Below are 19,931 nucleotides of genomic sequence, written 5' to 3' on the forward strand. Positions count from 1 at the left end.
TGGCTTTCTCTGACCCACTGACAGGGGAAGTAGAGGCACTACTTTGTAAATGCCAAATGTAGTAGAAGGCCAGGTTTCCCACTCAGCCTCCTCATCATTGCTGGCAGTGGTGTGAGTCCCGGCCCCTCACATGGTTGTCACTGACACTGTGGAGAAAGAAGGGAATATCTCATTACTGGCTGGTGGGGATCAAAGTCTAGATTCCCTATTTGGTCTTCTATGACACCACCCCAGAGGGGGTGTTGTGGTACCTCATTTCATCCTTATGAAGGTGGAAGTCTAGACCCCCATTTAGTCTTTGCTGGTATTTGTGTGCAAGGCCAGATTTTTTGTTTTGTTTTTGTTTTTCCTGTGGTGTTTGGCTAGAATAGAGGGGTTATTGTCTAAATGTTTTTTTTCCTTGCTAGGCAGCTCCTTTCCTGGTCCTTTGGCTAGAGAAAGCTTTTGTTGTGGCTTTATTTTCCGTTTGTGCCATTTGGAATTTCTGATTGTCAGCTTCTTCAGCATTTTTGGATATACGAGTCAAAAAGAAAACACAGGGACTCATCACTGTGTCTTTGCTTGGATCCCAAGGTCTCTATTTAGTCTGCCTTCACCCTACTTTTCAGTCTTACGTTTGCTTTATATACAACGTCCAGGGTTTTTAGTTGTAGTAAGTGGGACGATTAGAGAAAAGAATGCTTACTTCATCCCAGAAATGGAAGTGTGCCTAAAGATCACTTATTTTTTTCTATTTAACTCCCCATTTTATTCTCTGAGAAGCATTTTTCTTCACATCTAGAAAGACCTTACCGAAGTCTATATCCATTCCATCTCCTAAAGGACTTTGTTTCCAGGGCACTATTATTACTGATGGATCACTCTGAAAAAATTAGGTGCTCTTACAATGGTTTTTGGTTTCCAAGTTCTCGCTCAGGTTACCAAGCCATAGGAAGCAGAGTTAATCTAAGGCACTAAGCTGATTCCATTATGCAAAAAATTTTCTCCCCTTAAGGACATGGACACATAGAAAAGCTTTTAAAAACAACATGCGGTGGGGGCTTTATACAGTTTAGTGGGATGACATGATGGTACAGAGGAAATGGGCTTTGCAATTATATTTTTCTAAATGGTTTGAACTTCGTCTCACTGCTGACATCTGGAATGGTCACAAGGCCTTAGAGGACTGCCCCAAATTTTCATCCTTAGTACCCTTCAGCTGGGATGCTAAATCCACCATGTTCTCTTTAGATTCAAGGGAAGTAGGTGATTCCACAGGAATATCTGTCTTTGGAGCCTCCGCACTCAACTTGCTTTGACTTTACATCTATCTTGTAGGTTTGTGATGGGAGCAAAAGAGGAAGAGGGACATTCTCCTTCAAGTGGAGGTCCTGCCACATTCTGGGTGGTTGTTTTAGTTGTTCCCCAATGAGACCCAGTGATCTCATCCCTCAGGCCCTACAGGCAGTTTGTAGTTCTGACGCACTCAAAGCACTCACCCCTTCTTTGGCAATTATTTCATCATCTGTTTTACTAGACTTCAGTTTCATGAGGAGCTGAACGCAGAGCAAATTGTTGGTTCTAAAGGACTGCAGTTCTAGCAGTTTGCAGAGGGCAACCAGCTGAGTTGATCTAAGTGCTCCAGGGTTAGCTGATTTTCAGATAGTTTGGAAAAACGTGTTGGGCTCGCGGCCTGTCTGGACCTGTGCAACATGGGATGGGAACTGAGTACAGGCATCTCCCAGCTTGGCCCTGTTCCTTCTTGCCATTTCTATAATCATTTCTTGAAGAAATTTGCTGATTCCAAATTTGCAGCCATTTTTTTTTTCTGTTTTATTTCTTTTTTGATTCACTTTCGAAAGTTGATGGCAACATCTCAGGGAAGAGTTACAGAAACACTGTTAATAAGAATTCCATGGAGGGTAAAATTATGAATGCCATAAATGGAACCAGGTAGAGGAAATCAGCACAAGTCCTCAATAGCTTGTTCAGGCAATAGCTAAGACTATATTATACCTGTAGAAGACCATATTTATATTTGTCTCAACTAGTCAACATAGAGACTTATAGGGTAATATGCCTGATAGTCACCATGGTAACCATCTTAAAGTCCTAAGGATCAGTTTTTAAAGTTGATTTTTCTCCTTATAGGTTTTGGACCAAATATTGGCAGATTTTTTTCCCAGTCTACATATTTAATAAAGAGAGTTTTGACTTTCTATGGGTTTTCAGTTCAACTCTGGTTTGAATGAGCCCTGGGGCTTATCTCCATGTAGGTTTTATAACAAGCCCTTGTAGTATTAAGATGATCAACTCTCTTCCACCAGCTTCCCACCCTCACCAGGATAGCTGCAGATTCAGTTCATGTCACTACTCTCTTGTGCATTCAGCAATGAATTTTAACAGACCCTCATTGTGTTTAAGTTAGCATTTCTGAGTGTGTTTTAAAGATTTATATATTTTGTTAAAATATACATAAAATTTACCATTTAAAAATTTATTGTGGTAAAATATACACAACATAAAACTTTCCATTTTAACTATTATTTTTATAGTTCAATGAGTTTTTCAATTATAGTTTACATACAATATTAGTTTCAGTTGTACAGTGTAATGATTATAGATCTATATAACTCACAAAATGATCACCCCACTAAATCTAGTACCTTACATATTTATTACATCGTTAACTATATTCCTTATTCTACACTTTATATCTCCATGTCTACTTTGTAACTGTCCATTTGTACTCCTTAATCCCTTTGCCCTTTTCACCACCCCCCCAACCTCCCTCCTATCTAGTAGTCCTCAAAATATTCTCTGCATTATGAATTTGTTTTCATTTTTGTTGTTGTTGTTGGTTTTGCTCTTTAGATTCCACATGTATGTGAAATCATGTGATATTTGTCTTTCTCTATCTGACTTATTTCATTTAGCTCAATACTCTCTAGGTCCAACAAGGCAATATCTTTTTCCATTCCCTTCCTTTTAGTCTCTGTGTGTCTTTTAATCTGAAGTGAGTCCCCTGTAGGCAGCATATGTAGGGGTCTTATCCATTCAGCCACTCTGTCTTTTGGTTGGAGCGCTTAATTCTTTTCCATTTGAGGTACTTGTTGATAGGAATGTAGTTATTACCATTCTTTAATCATAGTTTTGATACTTGTGTTGTCTTCTTAATGATATCCCTGCAACATTTCCTGTAGCTTATTTTTGTCTGGGAAGCTCTTTATCTGTTCTTCCACTCTAAACGATAGCTTTGCTGGATAAAGTATTCTTGGTTGTAGATCCTGGGTTTTCATCATGTCGAATATTTTGTGCCAAACCCTTCTGTCCTGCATAGTTTCTTTTGAGAAATCAGTTTGACAGTCTTATGGGAGCTCCCTTGTAGGTAACGAACTGCTTTTCTCTTGCTGTTTTTAAGATTCTCTCTTTGTATTTAAACCTTGGCATTTTAATTATAATGTGTCTTGGTGTGGGCCTCTTTGGGTTCATCTTTTTTGGGACTCTCTGAGCTTCCTAGGGTTGTATGTCTATTCCCTTCAGTAGGTTAGGGAAGTTTTCCATCATTATTTCTTCAAATAACTCTTTAATTTCTTGTTTTCCTTCTGGTATCCCTATGACATGGATATTTTTACATTTAATTGTGTCTCATAGACTCCTTAAATTATTATTATAGTCTTGGCTTCCTTTTTCTTGCTGTTCTGATTTTTGTTGGCTTCCACATCCTCTATATTGGTAGTTCAATCCTCTTCTTTATCCATTCTGCTGATTTCCTCTAATATATTCTTCATCTCAGATATTGTATTCATTCTTTCTGATTGGTTCCCATTTATAATTTCCATTTCCATTTGTATGTTTTTTATCTCTTTGTTAAAGTTCTGAGTTCATCTACATTTCCCTTAATTTCATCGAGCATTTTTTATAACCAGTGTTTTGAACTCTGCATCTGTTAGATTACTTGATTCCTTTATATCTGGATCTCTGTTCTGTTCTCTCATATGGTTTCTGCTTCTTTGTCTTCCCATTTTGGCTGCCTTTCCATGTCTGTTTCTATGTACTAATCGAAAATCCTAAGTCTTCAGTCTTATTAGTGTGGCTTTGTGTAGTAGGTGCCCAGGGCACAGTCCTGAGGGGTTCAGCTGCAGGCCACGTTTAGCCCCAGCCTGTGCCCCTCTGGGGCCATCTGTTAGTATTCAGCAAGCAATCCACAGATGCTGTGCTTATAGTTGCCTCAAGAGGCCACACCAGAAACCGAGGTCAGCTGCAACTAGTATAAGTGCTCAGCAAGGACACAACTTGCCTAGGACACAACTGGATGTGGCTTGGGTGGGGCCACGAGTTGGGGGAGTTTCAGAGAATCCTCTGCGGGGAGCGACCTCTGTTATCTAGTTTGATGACTTCTCAGTATCTGGGAGTGGGGAGGGCTCAACAGAGGAAGAATGGATACTGCTGGGACTTCTGCCCAGGAGAGAGCCTTGCCTCTGGCCCACACTTTGATAACTCAGTGTCCTCCTGTAAGTCCCTCCTGCTCTCCGTCCCCGCCCCCGAGCAGCTGACCAGGTGCTAATGCTCAGAGCTAGCAGGTCTGTCGCTGGGAAAGTCTGCTTGCGGACACGGCCCCTTTAAGAGGCATCTACAGCTGCCGGCTACCCTTGCTGCTGCCTCTGTTTCACTCAGCCGCGGGGGATCAGGGCAGCCTCGCATCTTCACCCCCTCCTACCTTCTACCATTGCAGGTTAATTATTTCTCTTCCTAGTTGTAGTGCTTCTGTTCATCTAGATCCCAGGTGACTTTGCTTCCTGTTTGCTCCGTGTTTCTGTCACAACTTTGATTTGGTCACAAGAGCGATGAACAAAGCCTCTATCATCTATGCCATTCCCCCTGCCTCCATCCTCTCCATTTTAACTATTTTTAATTGTATGATTCAGTGTCATTGAGTACATTCATACTGTCATGCAACCATCACAATTCTTCATTTCCAGAACTTTTCCCGAACAAAAACTGTCCTGGGTGCCTTTAACAAGTTTTCAGGTTATCTGCTTCCTGCTGGTGAAGTGGTGATAGAAAGACATTTAAGGTGGCAGGCACAGCAAGTGAAAAGGTAGGGAGTTTTAGAAGAGTCCTAATGTCTGAGAAACAACAAAGTCCAGTGTGACAGGAACCAATACAGAGATGATGTGGGGGGAAGTGATAGATGAGACTGACAGAATGCTTTTAGACTGTGCAGGCCAAGCTAATCCCATTGTAGGTAATAAGGAAAGGAAATTTATAAATAAGAAATAGAGTCGCTAAATTTTGTTATTTAGGAAGATAACTCTAGTAATAGGGAGATCTTGCAGAGATCCACACTGCCTGTTGTCCAATGTATGAAAAGTTTGTTGATAGTTTGTCCAGTTTTCTACTGTTTACAGCAGGATGCCAAATCCTGTACCAGTTCCTCCTTCATGGGTAGAGGACCAACATAAGGTGGTTGCTATGTTTTACCATGGGACAGTATGCAATTGCTCGGAGACTGTGTACAGACCTAGAATAAAAGAGAACAAAGATGAGAGTACTGGTGAATCTCTACTTTTAATGGGTAGCCAGAGCAAGGACTAGTGAAAGGAATTAAAGAGTTTTTCTTGTTTGTCAAATACCTTTATTTAAATTCTATCATTTATTCCAGATTAGGGATCTGCAAACTACAACCAATAGGCCAAATCTGGTCTACCACTTGTTTTTGCAAATAAAGTTTTACTGTAACATAGTCACACCATACTTTACGTAATGTCTCTGGCTGCTTTTGTACTACGATGGCAAAGTTGAATATTTACAGTAGAGACAGATGGCTGGCAAAGCCTTAAATATTTCCTATCTCGACCTTTACAGAAAATTTGCTAAGCCCTGTCCTAGAGGATTGTGGGGACTGAACAGTAAAAAGTGCATGCAATCAGGTAAAAGAAGAAATACAAAAAGCCAAGGTTGGAAAACATTAAAAATTAAATAAATGGTTATTAGCTGCAGACATGCTATATTGTCCCATTATCCATTTTTTAGTTTGTCACTCTTCTGATCATTACATCATTTTAATGATCTAATAACAGAAAAAGCTGTTATAGACGTAAAAGTGATTACTAACATGAGTTAGTTGCAGTTAGCCAAAATATCCCAAGAAAACTATGTATATATATGTAACTCATTATCAGATAACTGGTTAAATAAATGCAAGACTGGGATATGAGAAAAGGGTTCCAATTGAGGTGAGTCCCAGATACAATGGAATACTGGACAGCACATAAATGAATACAGGTATCCACAATATATTTTGCACTAACTGAAAAAGCTGCTTAAAATATGATTTGTATACCATGATCCTGTTTTTGCTGAAGAAAATTATCTGAAAAATCATATACCAAATTTAATTCTATTTTATGTATTTATATTTTTCTATCTTCTGAACAATGACCATTAGTTTTATGACAAGAAGTAAATTTTTCATTTTACTGGGGAAAAAAGTATTAAATATATCTCTAATACTGACCAGTCTAAGGCTTAAATCACAACCTTAAATTTTACAGAGATTTGTTCAACAATACTCTGAATATATTTTCTTAAATTTTCTTGATAGAAAGGGTTGCTGGCTCCCAAAACAAAACTTTTACTGAGAAAAGAATTAATAAAAAGATTAAAGGGTTTCTCAAAGTCATTTGCGCACCATTAAATTATTCATACACTGATGTTCCTATATAACTATTCTAATGTAGAGGTAACTTAATGATACCTTAACACTGCAAGCTCTTTTGAACAATGAATATAAAGTCTAATGTGGAAAATGCAAACACAATCTTCCTAGTTGTTAGAGAAATTAACCTAAGCACTCTGCTTATTTTTTTTGAAACAACGTAACCATATCTCTGAAACTCACTATACCTCCTATTCTCTCAAGAAAAAGCCTAAAATTTTAAAATATTTTAACAGAAGAATAAAAAAGCAAACAAAAGAGAGGGTGAACTATATTTTAAGAATTGCTACCTTCAAAGTTTGGCATAGGCATTAAACTTCTGCTTCTAACACATTTCTGTATATGCTTAAATATTAATAAGGACCCTACAACCAATATTAATTGGACCTGTAGCCAAATATATATGGAAACTAAATTCAAATTTGGAAGACAGCAGCTCTTCCAGTACTCAGGGACCCTTTCAGTACATATTCTGAGCACATGGCTAAAGCGTGTAAGGATAGAGATCTTCAGAAGCTACAAATAAAAAAGGAAATGAATCACGTGCTTACAATGAGTATCATTCCAAAAAATGTGATGTAGACTATTATCTGACATGAGTACACATACACATACATTCTCCCACATAGTTTTCCCTTTTGTCCACCCTTTTATATTGTGCACAAAGATAAATCTGCATATTTCTCATCTTCCTGGAGGTACCTTTGTATTATGAAAAGATGGAATTTTGACAGCCTAGTGTCTTGCTCTATGATACTGGGCAAGTACTTAAGAAAAAAATCCATCTGAGTCTGAACCTCATTTGAAAAATGGAGAGAATTACAACAAAAACCTTGCAATTTATCTCACATGTTGCCTTTCTCAGACCCAGTTAAAATAAGACATTGCCTTTAATCTGCCTAATTTACATAGAAAGAATTGCCTAATTTACATAGAAAGCATTTCCTATAGTTATTAGGTACAAAAGATATGAAATTTTCTATTAATGGGCTTGACATATGACAGGATGTCAATTTCTTTCCCTTCTGGCACTCTCTTGCAATTACAAATCAAGTGCTTTTAGAAATATAATTTATCTGGGCTTAGAGACTAAACTCAGTAACAGGTACCCAGCTGACTAAAATGTCTCCTTCACTATCTTGGACTTTGTTTTGTTCCACCTATTTCATTATACAGTCCTTTCTCCTTGAAGAAAAACATAAAAGCAAATTTAAAGTCAAATAATGCTATTTTCTTGGTCATGTCATTTACATTCTCAGCCACTACCATATATTTTTATGTGTTAACCTTGTTGCTGTAAAATTGTTGCAGATATTATGGGAATAAATGATTTTCATGTGTAAGACAATATGGCTGGGCAGATTAAAAGGCAATGTCTTATTTTAACTGGGTCTGAGAAAGGCAACATGTGAAATAAATTGCAAGTTTCAAAACTGACTTCTGAATTAAATAATTCAATAAGTAGTAATCAAATAATTTACTTTGCAATGTAATTTTAGAATTCCTTACTGAAGATTTAAATGCTATTAAAATTTTCTAAGAAATTTGTTATTGGCATATGAAATGATTACAAATTTACTAAAATTTATAGATATGAACATATTCATGCAAATAATCCAGAGATCATCTCAAAGTATTTAAGAGAGAAATAAAAGTAAAGAGGGATAACTTCTCAAATAAATGAACCTAGTTAAATGAAAATACAGTATGATCAGGACTTTCACATGAGAAAATAGAGGGACAGGTCTCCCTTCTCTTCCCCCAAAGTCCTAGCAAGGACACCTGCCTTTTGCATCCTAAAAAGAAACAGCTACTCCTACAAATCTGAGGCCCCTATTTGTCTTCTATACCTAAGAAATAGCTCTTCCTATTTTCCACAGAATGTTACTATCACTGATGGGAGTCATCCTACTCTTCGAGGGTTTGAGCAAGGAAAGATACAAACCATTGGTCTAGAGATTCAGATATAATAAAATATTGGTTTCTATGGTCTGTATGTATCATGTGCAGAAGTCCAATTTTGATTTGTAAAAATTCCAGAAATTCAGAATATTTGAAAAAAAGTATAATTTTATTTGTACACTTAAAAAGTTGTACATAGAAACTTATAATACAGTTCTGTAAAACTGAAAGAACTGCCAGGGAAAAGGGAGGATGTTACCTTTTACTGATTGATCATTAAGGAAATTAAGAGAAATAAAACAAAAACATAGTAAAATGTTTAAAAAATTAAAGAACATTTTCCAGGTACAAATTTTATAAATACAAAACAAATTCACAAATTACTTTGAATGCTAAATAAATATCTAGTTAATAAACTCAGACTTAATACCTCCAGCCAGCACTGGTACAGCACTTCAAGGATATAAAATTGGATTCATTCATGTGTAGTGTTGAAAGAATGTGCTCATTAAACAATTCTTAGACATATATGCTTTTTTTCTAAACTGCGCTAGAACAGACTTATCTGTGCAGATAAATCTACCTTAATACCACACTTCTTAGAAAAATCATTAATGACAAAATAAATGATAGGTGAAAAAATATTTTCCAAGATATTGGGACACATGAATGATCACAAAATATACAAAAACCTCTGTAAACCAGTACTGTATCCAATACATCTATCAAACTTATTAGATACTGAATAAAACTGTAGCAAAGGAAATCTTTCCTACATTCTCCTGAGTGCTTAATATTAAAATTGAGAATATAGTGCAGGCCACACTTCAAAGTGGACAATCAGTTGTTATTGCTTTATACATATATGTCTGCTTTATAGCATGATTTAATATTCCATTTTCATGAACAATTTGTTTTCCTCAAATATATCCTTTAAAAGGACAAAATTAGATTCGTGACTTTTTTGCAGCTGGTGGTGTGCCAACTTGATCCACATTCCCAGTTGTGATGTGAAGTCCAAGTTTTTGAGCCTGAATATGAAAAAATGCTTGAAGCCTAGTTCCAGCTTTTGCTTCACTTGTGTTACGAGGGTTGTACTCAAAGCAGTTCGAAAACATTAACTCAATATCATCAATAAATTCAGCTAGAAAGAAAATAAACGAAATTAGAAAGTACATAATTTATAAATGTAATTTTTGTTTGTATCATAGCTGGCAATGTCATTATGAAACAGAAGCCTACTATTTTCTTTAGAAATTAAAGACTCTAAAGGTAGCAGAGTTGAAGCTTAAAATTGTTTAACAACAAATACTTTAAAACTGTTTTATTGAGACTATGTAATTATGTAATTAGATATATAAAGAACTTCTATTAAGATCAGATTACATAGTATATTTTTAACTCATTCCATTCCCATCCATCTTTCATCTCTATATACATGGATAAACATTTTAGGGACCTTTTGGGATGCCATTTACATAATTCCATTAATATATATTATTTAAATCAAAGATAAACAACTCTCTACTTCTTTAAACAAAAATAATTAAAAGAAAAAATATAAATTACTTACATGCTAATTTATATTCACATTTGTTCACTTTTTCACGAATTATATTTAAGGCAATAGGCTTTTTGATGATGTCATAATAGTCTGGAACCTGTAAAATAATTCAAACATTACCTTTCCTATAAAATTTACTAGAGATAGTAGTCAAATACATGAAGGTTTTGCATTTAAAAGCAACTGCATACTACCCTCTGAATACTATTATTCCATTAAAACTACATAATACATTTTGGTTATTTAATGCTGTAGAAGTCTACTTGATACTATAAAAAATGTTAACAATTTATTGTGAAAAGAAAGAGATTATGGTTTTGTGTGCTCCCTTTGTCTCTCTCTCTCTCTCTAGATACATATATGTATCTATAAAAAATTCTTTAATGGGCATTATTGCATTCGTAATAAAGAATAAAAAGTATGTAACGAAACTTAATTCAGCACAAAACTACTCAGGAAAAATGAGTTAGAATCAAATTGAGATTTAATTTTTATAAGATGCTATTCAATGTTAACTAATCCTTTACATTCTTGCTCTTGAAATCTCAAAGCAGAATTCTGATGTCACTTTTTCATTCAGAAACTTTCACCTAACACTGACAAGTGAGATCCTTTATAATCTAGTTGTCTCCAACTAGTCTGCCCCATTAAAATTACCTATCGTCCCCCATATTCTCATTTCCAGGTCTTTAACTTATCATCTCCTCTTCCTGAAATGTTCTCTTTCCATTTCTCACTGTTGAAATTCCATCTTACTTCAATGACCAAGCCAAACAGTTCTATAAAAAAAAAGTTTCTAATTCCTGTGATTCTCTCATTCTGAAATGCTCAAGTCAATCTCTTTTTCTTTTCTACTGCTGAAAGACCATTATATAACTTCTATTAACTGTAACACTGTCCTGTCTCTGCTATAGCATATCATATTTTGCCATATATATACAGTTGACCCTTGAACAACATGAGGGTTAGGAGTGCTGACCTACTGTATAGTTGAAAATCTGTGTATAACTTTTGACTCCCCCAAAACTTAACTACTAATAGCCTACTGCTGACTGGAAACCTTACCGATAACATAAACAGTCAGTTAACACATATTTTGTATGTTATAGACTGTATTATTACAATAAATCTAGAGAAAAGAAAATGTTAACAATCACAAGGAAGAGAAAATACATTTACAATACTATACTGTATTTAACAGTACTGTAAGTGTACATTATCTGCAAGATGAATCGTCTGTCAGCATCGACATCAATACTGTCTTCTATGATATAAACACTGTAGATGTTATATGTATTACTAACACTAGATATCAAAAATGAAAAGATAATGTAAAAAATTCATATTTATTTACAGTATAGATTCATGCATTGATAATGAAGCAGCAGCAATATGGTTGCTTTATGGTAGTCTAGTGTAATTGATACAATTGCTTCACAGTAGTAAGGAAGTTTCCAAATAATTTTCCAATATATTTGTTGAAAAAAATCCACATGTAAGTGGACCCAAGCAGTTCAAACCCGTGTTGTTCAAGGGTTAACTGTATAAAATAACTATAGCACCATCTCTAATTCCTTAGTAAGGTTAGGTCAGTTGTGATTTAGGAGTACCCATCCTTTAAATCAATGTTTCTCAAACTGTGGTCTTTGGAACAGCACCATCAGCATTTGTCAATAATGCAAATGATTGGACATCATTCCAGACCTAATGAATCAAGAACTCTAGGGTAGGGCCCAGTAATCTGTGTTTTAATAAGCCCTCCAGGTGATTCTGATATATGCTAAAGTTTTAGAACCACTGTTTTAAATAATAGAAATATCGATACTCAGTTGAATGAACTATATTTGTATTTATTACACAGAATAAAAACATTGAATTTATTTAAACACAATCATTATTTATAAGAATCAGTCACAGGATTAGAAGGGATTGAGGAGACGATGCTGTTTAACTCCATTTTTTTTTAAGATAGGAACCAACTTTCCATGTGTTTTTTTTTTCCATATACACAGTGACTAATAGGTGTTTGGACTATCTCAAAACTGCCATGCAGACTAAAGCAGGTAATACACATGAATACATTTAATAAAGTCTAGTAATATTACCTGGATTTTAGAAACAAGTTTCAAGAAAGGCCAGCTGTCATCGTGCCGTACCAATTCTACAACAAGTTGTTCAAAAGCAGACAATTCATGAACTCCTCCCTGTCGGCCTGAACTCCTTCGATTCAGTGTCATAGGAGATGATTCTGAATAATTAATTTTAAGTGATGACAAAGCAAAATATTTGATCACTACAGGCAAAATACGGCATATAAGTATGAACAAAATTGACACTATACAGTGAGACGTTAAACTAATTATGAGAGACATGAAAATCTGGACCAATTATTCATTACTTTCTGTTCGATTTAAAAAACTTCCAATTGAATTAAACATTCATTGGGAACATATTGTACAAAGAGTGTAATACAAAAGAAAATTCTAGAACACGAAGTTTGTGGATTCTTTTAATTCTTTTTATTAAAAATGTTTTCGACTACAGTAAAATAAAAGTAAGCAATTCTCCAGTATTTCTTGAAACACATCCTGAGGAAAGTTATCTCTTTGGATCAAGAAAGTATGCCTCTACAAATTACCTTGCATAATAGAGAAGTAATTCTCAATGATGAAATAAAAGATTATTCTTATTAATCTTAATTTTAGATGGAGAATTTCCTTAACGCAAAATGCGTTTCTCATAAAGTCTAAAGTGTATAATGAAATCTAAGGTGTATGAATTAGTAGAAAAGGATAGTATAGTCCATATGTGAATTCAGGTGTTTATATTCTCTACTTAAATGTAAATCCATATTTTTCTCCTGTCATTTGTTCTTAGAACCAGGTTAGTCATTTCACAAATCAGTCAATAACAACAAAATTTTTTTTCAGCAGAATGCTTTTGAATAAAAATGTTTCAGGTGTACTATTTTTCCAAACAGCTTGGAGTTTAGATCTGGGGAAGAGCAAAAGAGATAAGGCGATAAGAAGAGCTAAATCAGATCTTGGTGCAAAGTTAACTGATACTTCTCTCCTAACACCCGACAACCTGGCAACTGCAAAAACTGACCATACTTCATCCTTTCAGCAATGAATTCCTTAATCCTGTCATTGTTTGAATAATGCAATACAACCTATCTATAATTCTTCAAAGAACAGGAGATGTTCTTTGATGTTTACCTTCATTTTTTGGAAATATCAAAGTTTTCTAACTATTGAAATGAACAACAAAAAAATATAGGATTGAAGAGATAAATGGATAGAGAGATTATTACATGGATAAAGATTACTTTAAACAATAATTATTAGAATTACATAGCTGGTGATCACTCCCGAGCAATTATCACTGCCTACAACTCTCTACTGTCTCCAAATTCAGTATGTCAAATGGGAACCTTACCAAATAACCCAAAATAGCTTGCCTGGTAATGAGTATGTGTATTTTGAAGCAGGAAAAGGTAGAAGAGAATGAAATGTGTTATAATGTGTTACACTGAGATTGTTCAAATACTGGCCAAGTCTCTCTATTAAACACAGAACATTGTTTGCAAATTTCTTACAAACACCCTGCTACACTAGTAGGAATACTAGAAATATAGTTTACCTTTATTCCCCAAATAGCCACTCCTTCAATGAATATTATGCTTTTCAGATCAGGTAGCTCCCTAAAAACTTTGTATATCTTAGTGACAGCCTTAAAAAATAATCCAAAATATCTCAACATTCAATCTTTCCATCAAATTATTCATTTTTTTTATGGTAAGGATAGTTTAAATTGGATTTCATACCTGTAGATTGTCTTTTCCTGCCTCTTCTTTTGGATTCACTATCTTGGAGAGAAAGCTTTGAAGCAACATTTAGAGATCTTGGCTGCTCACTTGACTTTGTGGCAATGACTCTGAAGTTAGGGAAGTTGGGACTATTTTCTGGTGTATTATTAGCATTTTTTCTGCCTCTGCGTCTTCTACGAGGACTAAGTAGTTCTACAAACACATCTGCTTGCAGCGGGCCATGACTCTGGCGAGTAGAACGGCTGGCAATTCTTAAAGATTTTGTTACTGTAGGAGGAGCAGATTTTATCTTTCTTAGGCTTCTACCAGTAGTTTTTGAAGAGACAGTTGTTTTGGGTGTATTCTGCTGACTCCTTGAAGTATACCTTCCAGGATCTTGTCGTTGGCCACGACTTGAGAAAGTAGAGTTAAGTCTCCCTCTTGTTTTAATTGGCAATCTAACTTGTGGTCTTCCTCGTTTTGGTGGGCTATAAATATTGTTAGGAAACACAATTATTGTACAGAGCAATGATGAATATATGCTTACTTCTATTCCCCTTGTTCTAGTATTCGGCCAATGTGTTCTACATATATTACTTTTCTATATTACTGAGACTTATTCTATATTCAATTATTTAAACTTAGCGGCTAACAAATATTTCATGGAAATCTAAAATGTGTTTTCACATATTTCTTTATAATGCGAAGAGAATATTTATTATTTTCTTGGCAACTCCAGGACATCATCATGAAAATCAAATCCTAAATTGTGATAAACTATAATAAAATCTAAATGAGAACCAAGTTGGAAAACTTTAAAAGATGATGAACTAATCTTAAAACACAAATCTCCTACCTCCTTATGCTATAAGACACTATCATTTTTCATTTTCGTTGATACTAAAGTAACCTACAGTTTCGGCCAACAGCTGCCACTACAGAAGGCCTTAAACCTGGATACCAAGCCAAGAATCTCTTTGCCATCTCCTGATTCTTACTGTAAAATACAAAACTAGATTCAATCTTTTAACTGCCTTTAAGTTGTAGACAAGGATAAAACAACCCCATTAAGCCTCCCTTTATCCATCTCCCCACATACCTGAACTTCCAGTTTACCTAAAGTATTTCTAGGAATTTTGCAAATTCTTTATCTTCTTTATGCAATACAACCTATCTATAATTCTTTATCAACTTTATTTATCTTAGTGACAGCCTTTAAACAATTATCCAACTAGTTGGAGCTACTAAAAAACAATTTATTTAAAATTAGTGGAGTAGATCTCTCTACTTAAGTCTCCTCAGACTGTGGCCTTTTTGTACTTTGTCAGTTCTAGGTTGCCCTTGCTTCACATTCCCTTTCCTGATTCCACATGAATGTGGTTCGAATGTCAAAAGGAGGGGGAAGTCTTAGAGACAAATAAGGGCAGATTGCCCCAGTGCCATAGCAGGAATAACCAGGCTCTAAACCCACTGATTAGGCCTGGGTGAAATAACTTGCTAAGCCGAAGCATATTTGATTATATGGTAGTGTAGAAGTTGTTTCTAGGTGCTGATATGGTTGTATAAAAAAGTAAATAAAATATAATGTCCTTCCTGCTCGCCTGCGCTGGCTCTCTCCTCTCTCTCTCTCTGACTGCCAAGATCACCATAATTATCACTCTCTGAAGCACTGAAGTGTTTATTTGCTGCTTTAGGCATAAAATTAAGTAAAATCAACTTTGATGTGTCTCTGAATTGGCATTCCTGTCCAAACTTGAACTCATACTTGATTTTATGATCTGGCTAAGCTCACACAGGTACTACTAAACTCCTTTGAGAAAAATTCAACTGTTTATAATACGTAAAGCAAGGATAACTTCAGGCTACTATATTACACCCTAGTTAAAAAAGAACTATGGACCCCAACCACTCCCCATTTGTATTTGAACAGTCAAGGGATTGTCTATTTAAGACTATTTAAGACATGAATCCTCATTTTATTGTATGTTAGGACTTACCTGATATCTTCCTCTTCTTGAGAGTCATCTTCATCTTGTTCTAGCTCGTATTCTTCCTCCTCACTTTGACACTCTTCATCATCACCATCAACTTCATCATCCTCACCTTCCATACTGTCTTCCATCTCTTCATCACTTTCCAACGATGGTCTCTGTCTAGAGGAGAGTCTTCTAGAACGTTGCTTTGGCCGACACTCTGGACAAAACCAGTCTCCTTCAGGCACAGTCTGACAAATCACATAAATGGTCATTAATCATCTGTCACTCAAAATCTCTAAGTCTCATTTCTAATCTTAGAAGTAGAAGAGAAAAAATACCTTCAGCTTCGGTCGAACACAGTAGGTATGATGACCTCGATCACAGCCATCACAAAGTACCATGTTTTCAGCATCGCCTTTCTTTCGGCAGATCTTACAACGAGCATTCAGTATAGATTTAGACCATATCACACTGCGATCCAAAGTGGAGAGATGAAGAAAAACTTGGGATAGACTAGCAGAAGAAAGAAGAGACTCTCTCCAACGGTCCAGGACTGTTTTATAAGAACGCCCACTGTCACTGGCATCTTAAATGAAAAGGGAAAGTGATTAAAGTTCCTAGGCAAATCCTAGACATCTGAAACTATTTTCTTGGTGGTTTAAACAGGATAGATTTTACGATTATTCTTTGTAACACTTAAAAAAAAGACCATGTTGATATTAAAAAACAAAAACCTCATATTAAAGAAAATATTTGCTGAGCCATATCTTGTTATGACATAAAGGATTACTTAAGGATTACTTAAATCTGTAAATCGAATGCTTGGAGATTTCAATAGTTAAAAGAGAATAATAACTTAGGCAATGTGTTCTCAATCTAATCTTTGTATCAAATCTTGGTCTAATTCAGAAAACTGGTTAAATATGGTTATAGGTTGGGTACTATTCATTTGAATCAAGGATATTACTTCCTCATTTTCAGATAAAAGATGCTCTCAGTTAAATAGCAATCATATATGAGGTTTCTTCTGGGGCTAATGAAAATATTCTGAAATTAATAGTGGCTGTACAACTATGAATATACTAAAACCACTGAACTGTGTATTTTAAATGGGTGAATTTTACATATGTGAGTTGTATCTCAATATAGCTGTTATTAAAAAATCAGTTATGTATAAATGTCAACTATATTGTCTTCTATCTCTAAGAAAATATTATTTTAAAAATTAGGTAAATAACAAATGTTAATACCTCTTCAAAAGAACTTTCAGCACCAATAGTTATACAAAAACATTTGAAATCTTGTGTCATTAATAGCATCATCCCTTTGTCTTCCAGGCTAAAAATTTATGGTCATTTGGGTAGATGCCATTAATCTAGCCAGTCAGTCTATGTTTTGCACTGGCATGTGATTTCCATCTTCAATTAATCTTCACTCTTGCTACCACCTTAGTTTTCCTAAGACACTACACTTAATTATGAAGGACCTAAAATTCTGCAAGGTATGTAAGACTCTGTTTGGTCCTATCATGCCATATCTACTATTATTATCCTCGAATAAAACGTCTTGGGCAGTAGCATAATGGTTAAGAGAATGTGGACTCCAGAGTCAGTCTGCACTGAGGTGAATACTAGCTCCCCTATGTGAGCCTGGGTGAGTTACTTAAATCCTCTACACCTCAGGTTCTTCAATAGTAATGTGGATAGTATCTACCAATGAAGGATGTTGGGAAGATTAAACAAGATAATAATAGATAACACATGTAAACTGTCATAGAGTTAATGCTATTATCATCATCATTCCTGCATTATATTGTTCCTCTTATATGCAGCACTTTAGAAGATATGAATGGTACAAGTCCTTACCTTTAAGAAAACAGACTAATTAGCGGAATCACTTTGTAAATTATTTAAATGTTTAACTACTATGCTGTACACCTGAAACCAATATAAAATAATACTGAATGTCAACTGTAATTGAAAAATAAAAATTAAAAGAAAAAGATAATTTTAATACAGCTTGGAGGGTGAAAATATCCACAATGAGTTGAAATCATAACGCAACAGACCTATCAAACACTAGCGGGTCTCGAGTGCCCATGTGACTACTGGGCAGGGTGAAAAAGGAAGGACATGAAACCAATGGGATGAGTCCCCTCTAAAAAGCTAGGACCCCAAAAGACTATACTTTCAAGATAGAAAGGGTGCCATGAAGAAAGGAGAAGGTAGCAAGAAATCTGCATATCTGGACCTTGGTGTTGGATAGAAAGGGAAAATAAAGATACCCTAAGAATATGTAACTATAAGCAAATCCTTGAACAGGTTTAAAAGCTGAAAAACTGCCAACTAAGATTTTAAAGTGGTCCAGGGTTGGTACCTCAGATGAATGGCAGAAAGAAGTACAAACTTTGCAAATCCTCTCTGAAGAAACATCATATATCAAGTTCTGAGGAATGAGAGTTAATAGTCAAAACCCACAAGGCACATGTGGAAACAAAACACTATAAGCAGGAGCCAGCAGAATATGACCTATAAAGACTTGAGATAATGGAATTAGAGTATAAAATAATTATGTTTAATATGTTTTAAGAAATAAATGTTTGAAAATATGAGTAAATAAGCTGTTTGAAAAAGCACCAGAATTCTGAAAATAATAGCAATTAATTACTTAGTGGGAGAGGGAAAAAAATGAATGGGTCAAATGGCTCCTTATACAAAGCTAACAAGAAATATTAGCAAAGTGAGAAATAAATGCAATAATACAATCCATTTGATTTATGTCCACCTTCTCCTTCTGTACTATTTATCTTGGTTTTTCATATAAAGCTTCATGAAAGTTTTTATCTGAGCAGTGACCTCCAAGGAAGGAGACAGTAAGTATTGCTAGTTCGAAGATCTTGAAGAAATCTTTCTGGATAAATCAGAGGGCATTCTTCCTGGTAATGGCAAGAAATAAGGCTGCAGAGGCCAATGTGGAAGAGTGGAAGAAAATGACAATTTATGAAGAACCTTGGATCTTTGAAAGTCAATTTGAATGGTTTTTAACTCAAAGGTTGGTCAAACACTGCAGGTTTTGATCAAAGAGATGCTTTAAGAAAATTAAACCAGTGGTAGTTCAAGGTCTAATTTATCCCACCTACTCCTACCCAGTTTAAAACATTTTAAATGTAAAAATACAAACATAAATAGATGTCTGCTTTTTCTATTCTCATATGGTACTTAAATAAGAATAAAAAAGAGTACATACAAATGACTCCTTGCTGCTGCTTCAGATTATATAACTTTCACGGGTAGAAATGTCTTGTTTCTCTTTTATCTTCCATTATGCTAGCAGAGATAAATTCTTCGAGAAATTACTAAATGAAAGGATTTTACTATTGGTAGTCATATGATCATACTGTTAACTGCCACTGTAAAGTAACCCCTGTGACCATGCCATAAAGGCTTCTCTAGGAGATAAAACAATAAAAACGCCTACCCTATTATTCTCCTTCTGCCAATAAAAGAAAAAAGTGCTGTGAATACTATATGCAAAACAAGTAAACATGCATTCCATAGCTGTTCATTCTTTCCACTAATATTTAAATGTACTAAGATTCACCAATGTTAACTTTTTATATATTGATGTACAAGAGGTGTGAAATGTAGAAAGGAAAATGTTAGGAAGGTGACATTGTTTTATAAGCTTGCCCTGAACACTATCAAAATATCAAATCTAAGGTTTTCCTTCAAAAGTTAAATATGCAAACCAGTATTCAGCAATATAAAGTCAAATCATAATTCTTTATAAAAACAAAGTTCTTTAAAAAGTTAAAAATTTACCATCTCTCACACTAGATTGATCTTCCTCTCTCTTTTTCTTGTCCTTTTTTTTTCTATCTCTCTTTTGATCTTTATTAATTTCTGTGTTACCTAATTTCAAATTGATAAAGTTAGTTTGAGGATTTTTTCATAGCTTAAGGGTTTAACCATAAGCATGACT

General features: G+C 35.0%; 1 protein-coding gene and 1 pseudogene across 4 annotated transcripts in view; both read right to left on the reverse strand.

Annotated features, from left to right (window-relative positions):
• Positions 1-955: 955 nt before the first annotated feature.
• Positions 956-2,338, reverse strand: LOC120621139 (LETM1 domain-containing protein LETM2, mitochondrial-like; annotated as a pseudogene).
• A 6,412-nt stretch (positions 2,339-8,750) lies between these two features.
• Positions 8,751-19,931, reverse strand: part of BAZ1A (bromodomain adjacent to zinc finger domain 1A) — an 82,217-nt gene continuing 71,036 nt past the window's right edge. For 2 of the 4 annotated variants that reach the window (XM_039885649.1, XM_039885645.1), the window contains 7 exons: positions 19,772-19,861; positions 16,289-16,536; positions 15,972-16,198; positions 13,993-14,462; positions 12,272-12,414; positions 10,176-10,263; positions 8,837-9,746 (listed from right to left, as the gene is read on the reverse strand). In XM_039885649.1, the coding sequence (XP_039741583.1) occupies positions 9,550-9,746; positions 10,176-10,263; positions 12,272-12,414; positions 13,993-14,462; positions 15,972-16,198; positions 16,289-16,536; positions 19,772-19,861 (1,463 nt within the window). In that variant the 3' untranslated portion in view covers positions 8,837-9,549. Of the gene's footprint in view, positions 9,747-10,175; positions 10,264-12,271; positions 12,415-13,992; positions 14,463-15,971; positions 16,199-16,288; positions 16,537-19,771; positions 19,862-19,931 lie in introns of all 4 variants that reach the window. The other 2 variants (XM_039885648.1, XM_039885646.1) reach the window with 1 other exon arrangement.

This window comes from Pteropus medius, unplaced genomic scaffold, assembly GCF_902729225.1.
Source record: "Pteropus medius unplaced genomic scaffold, Ma_sr-lr_union100, whole genome shotgun sequence".
NCBI lineage: Eukaryota > Metazoa > Chordata > Mammalia > Chiroptera > Pteropodidae > Pteropus > Pteropus medius.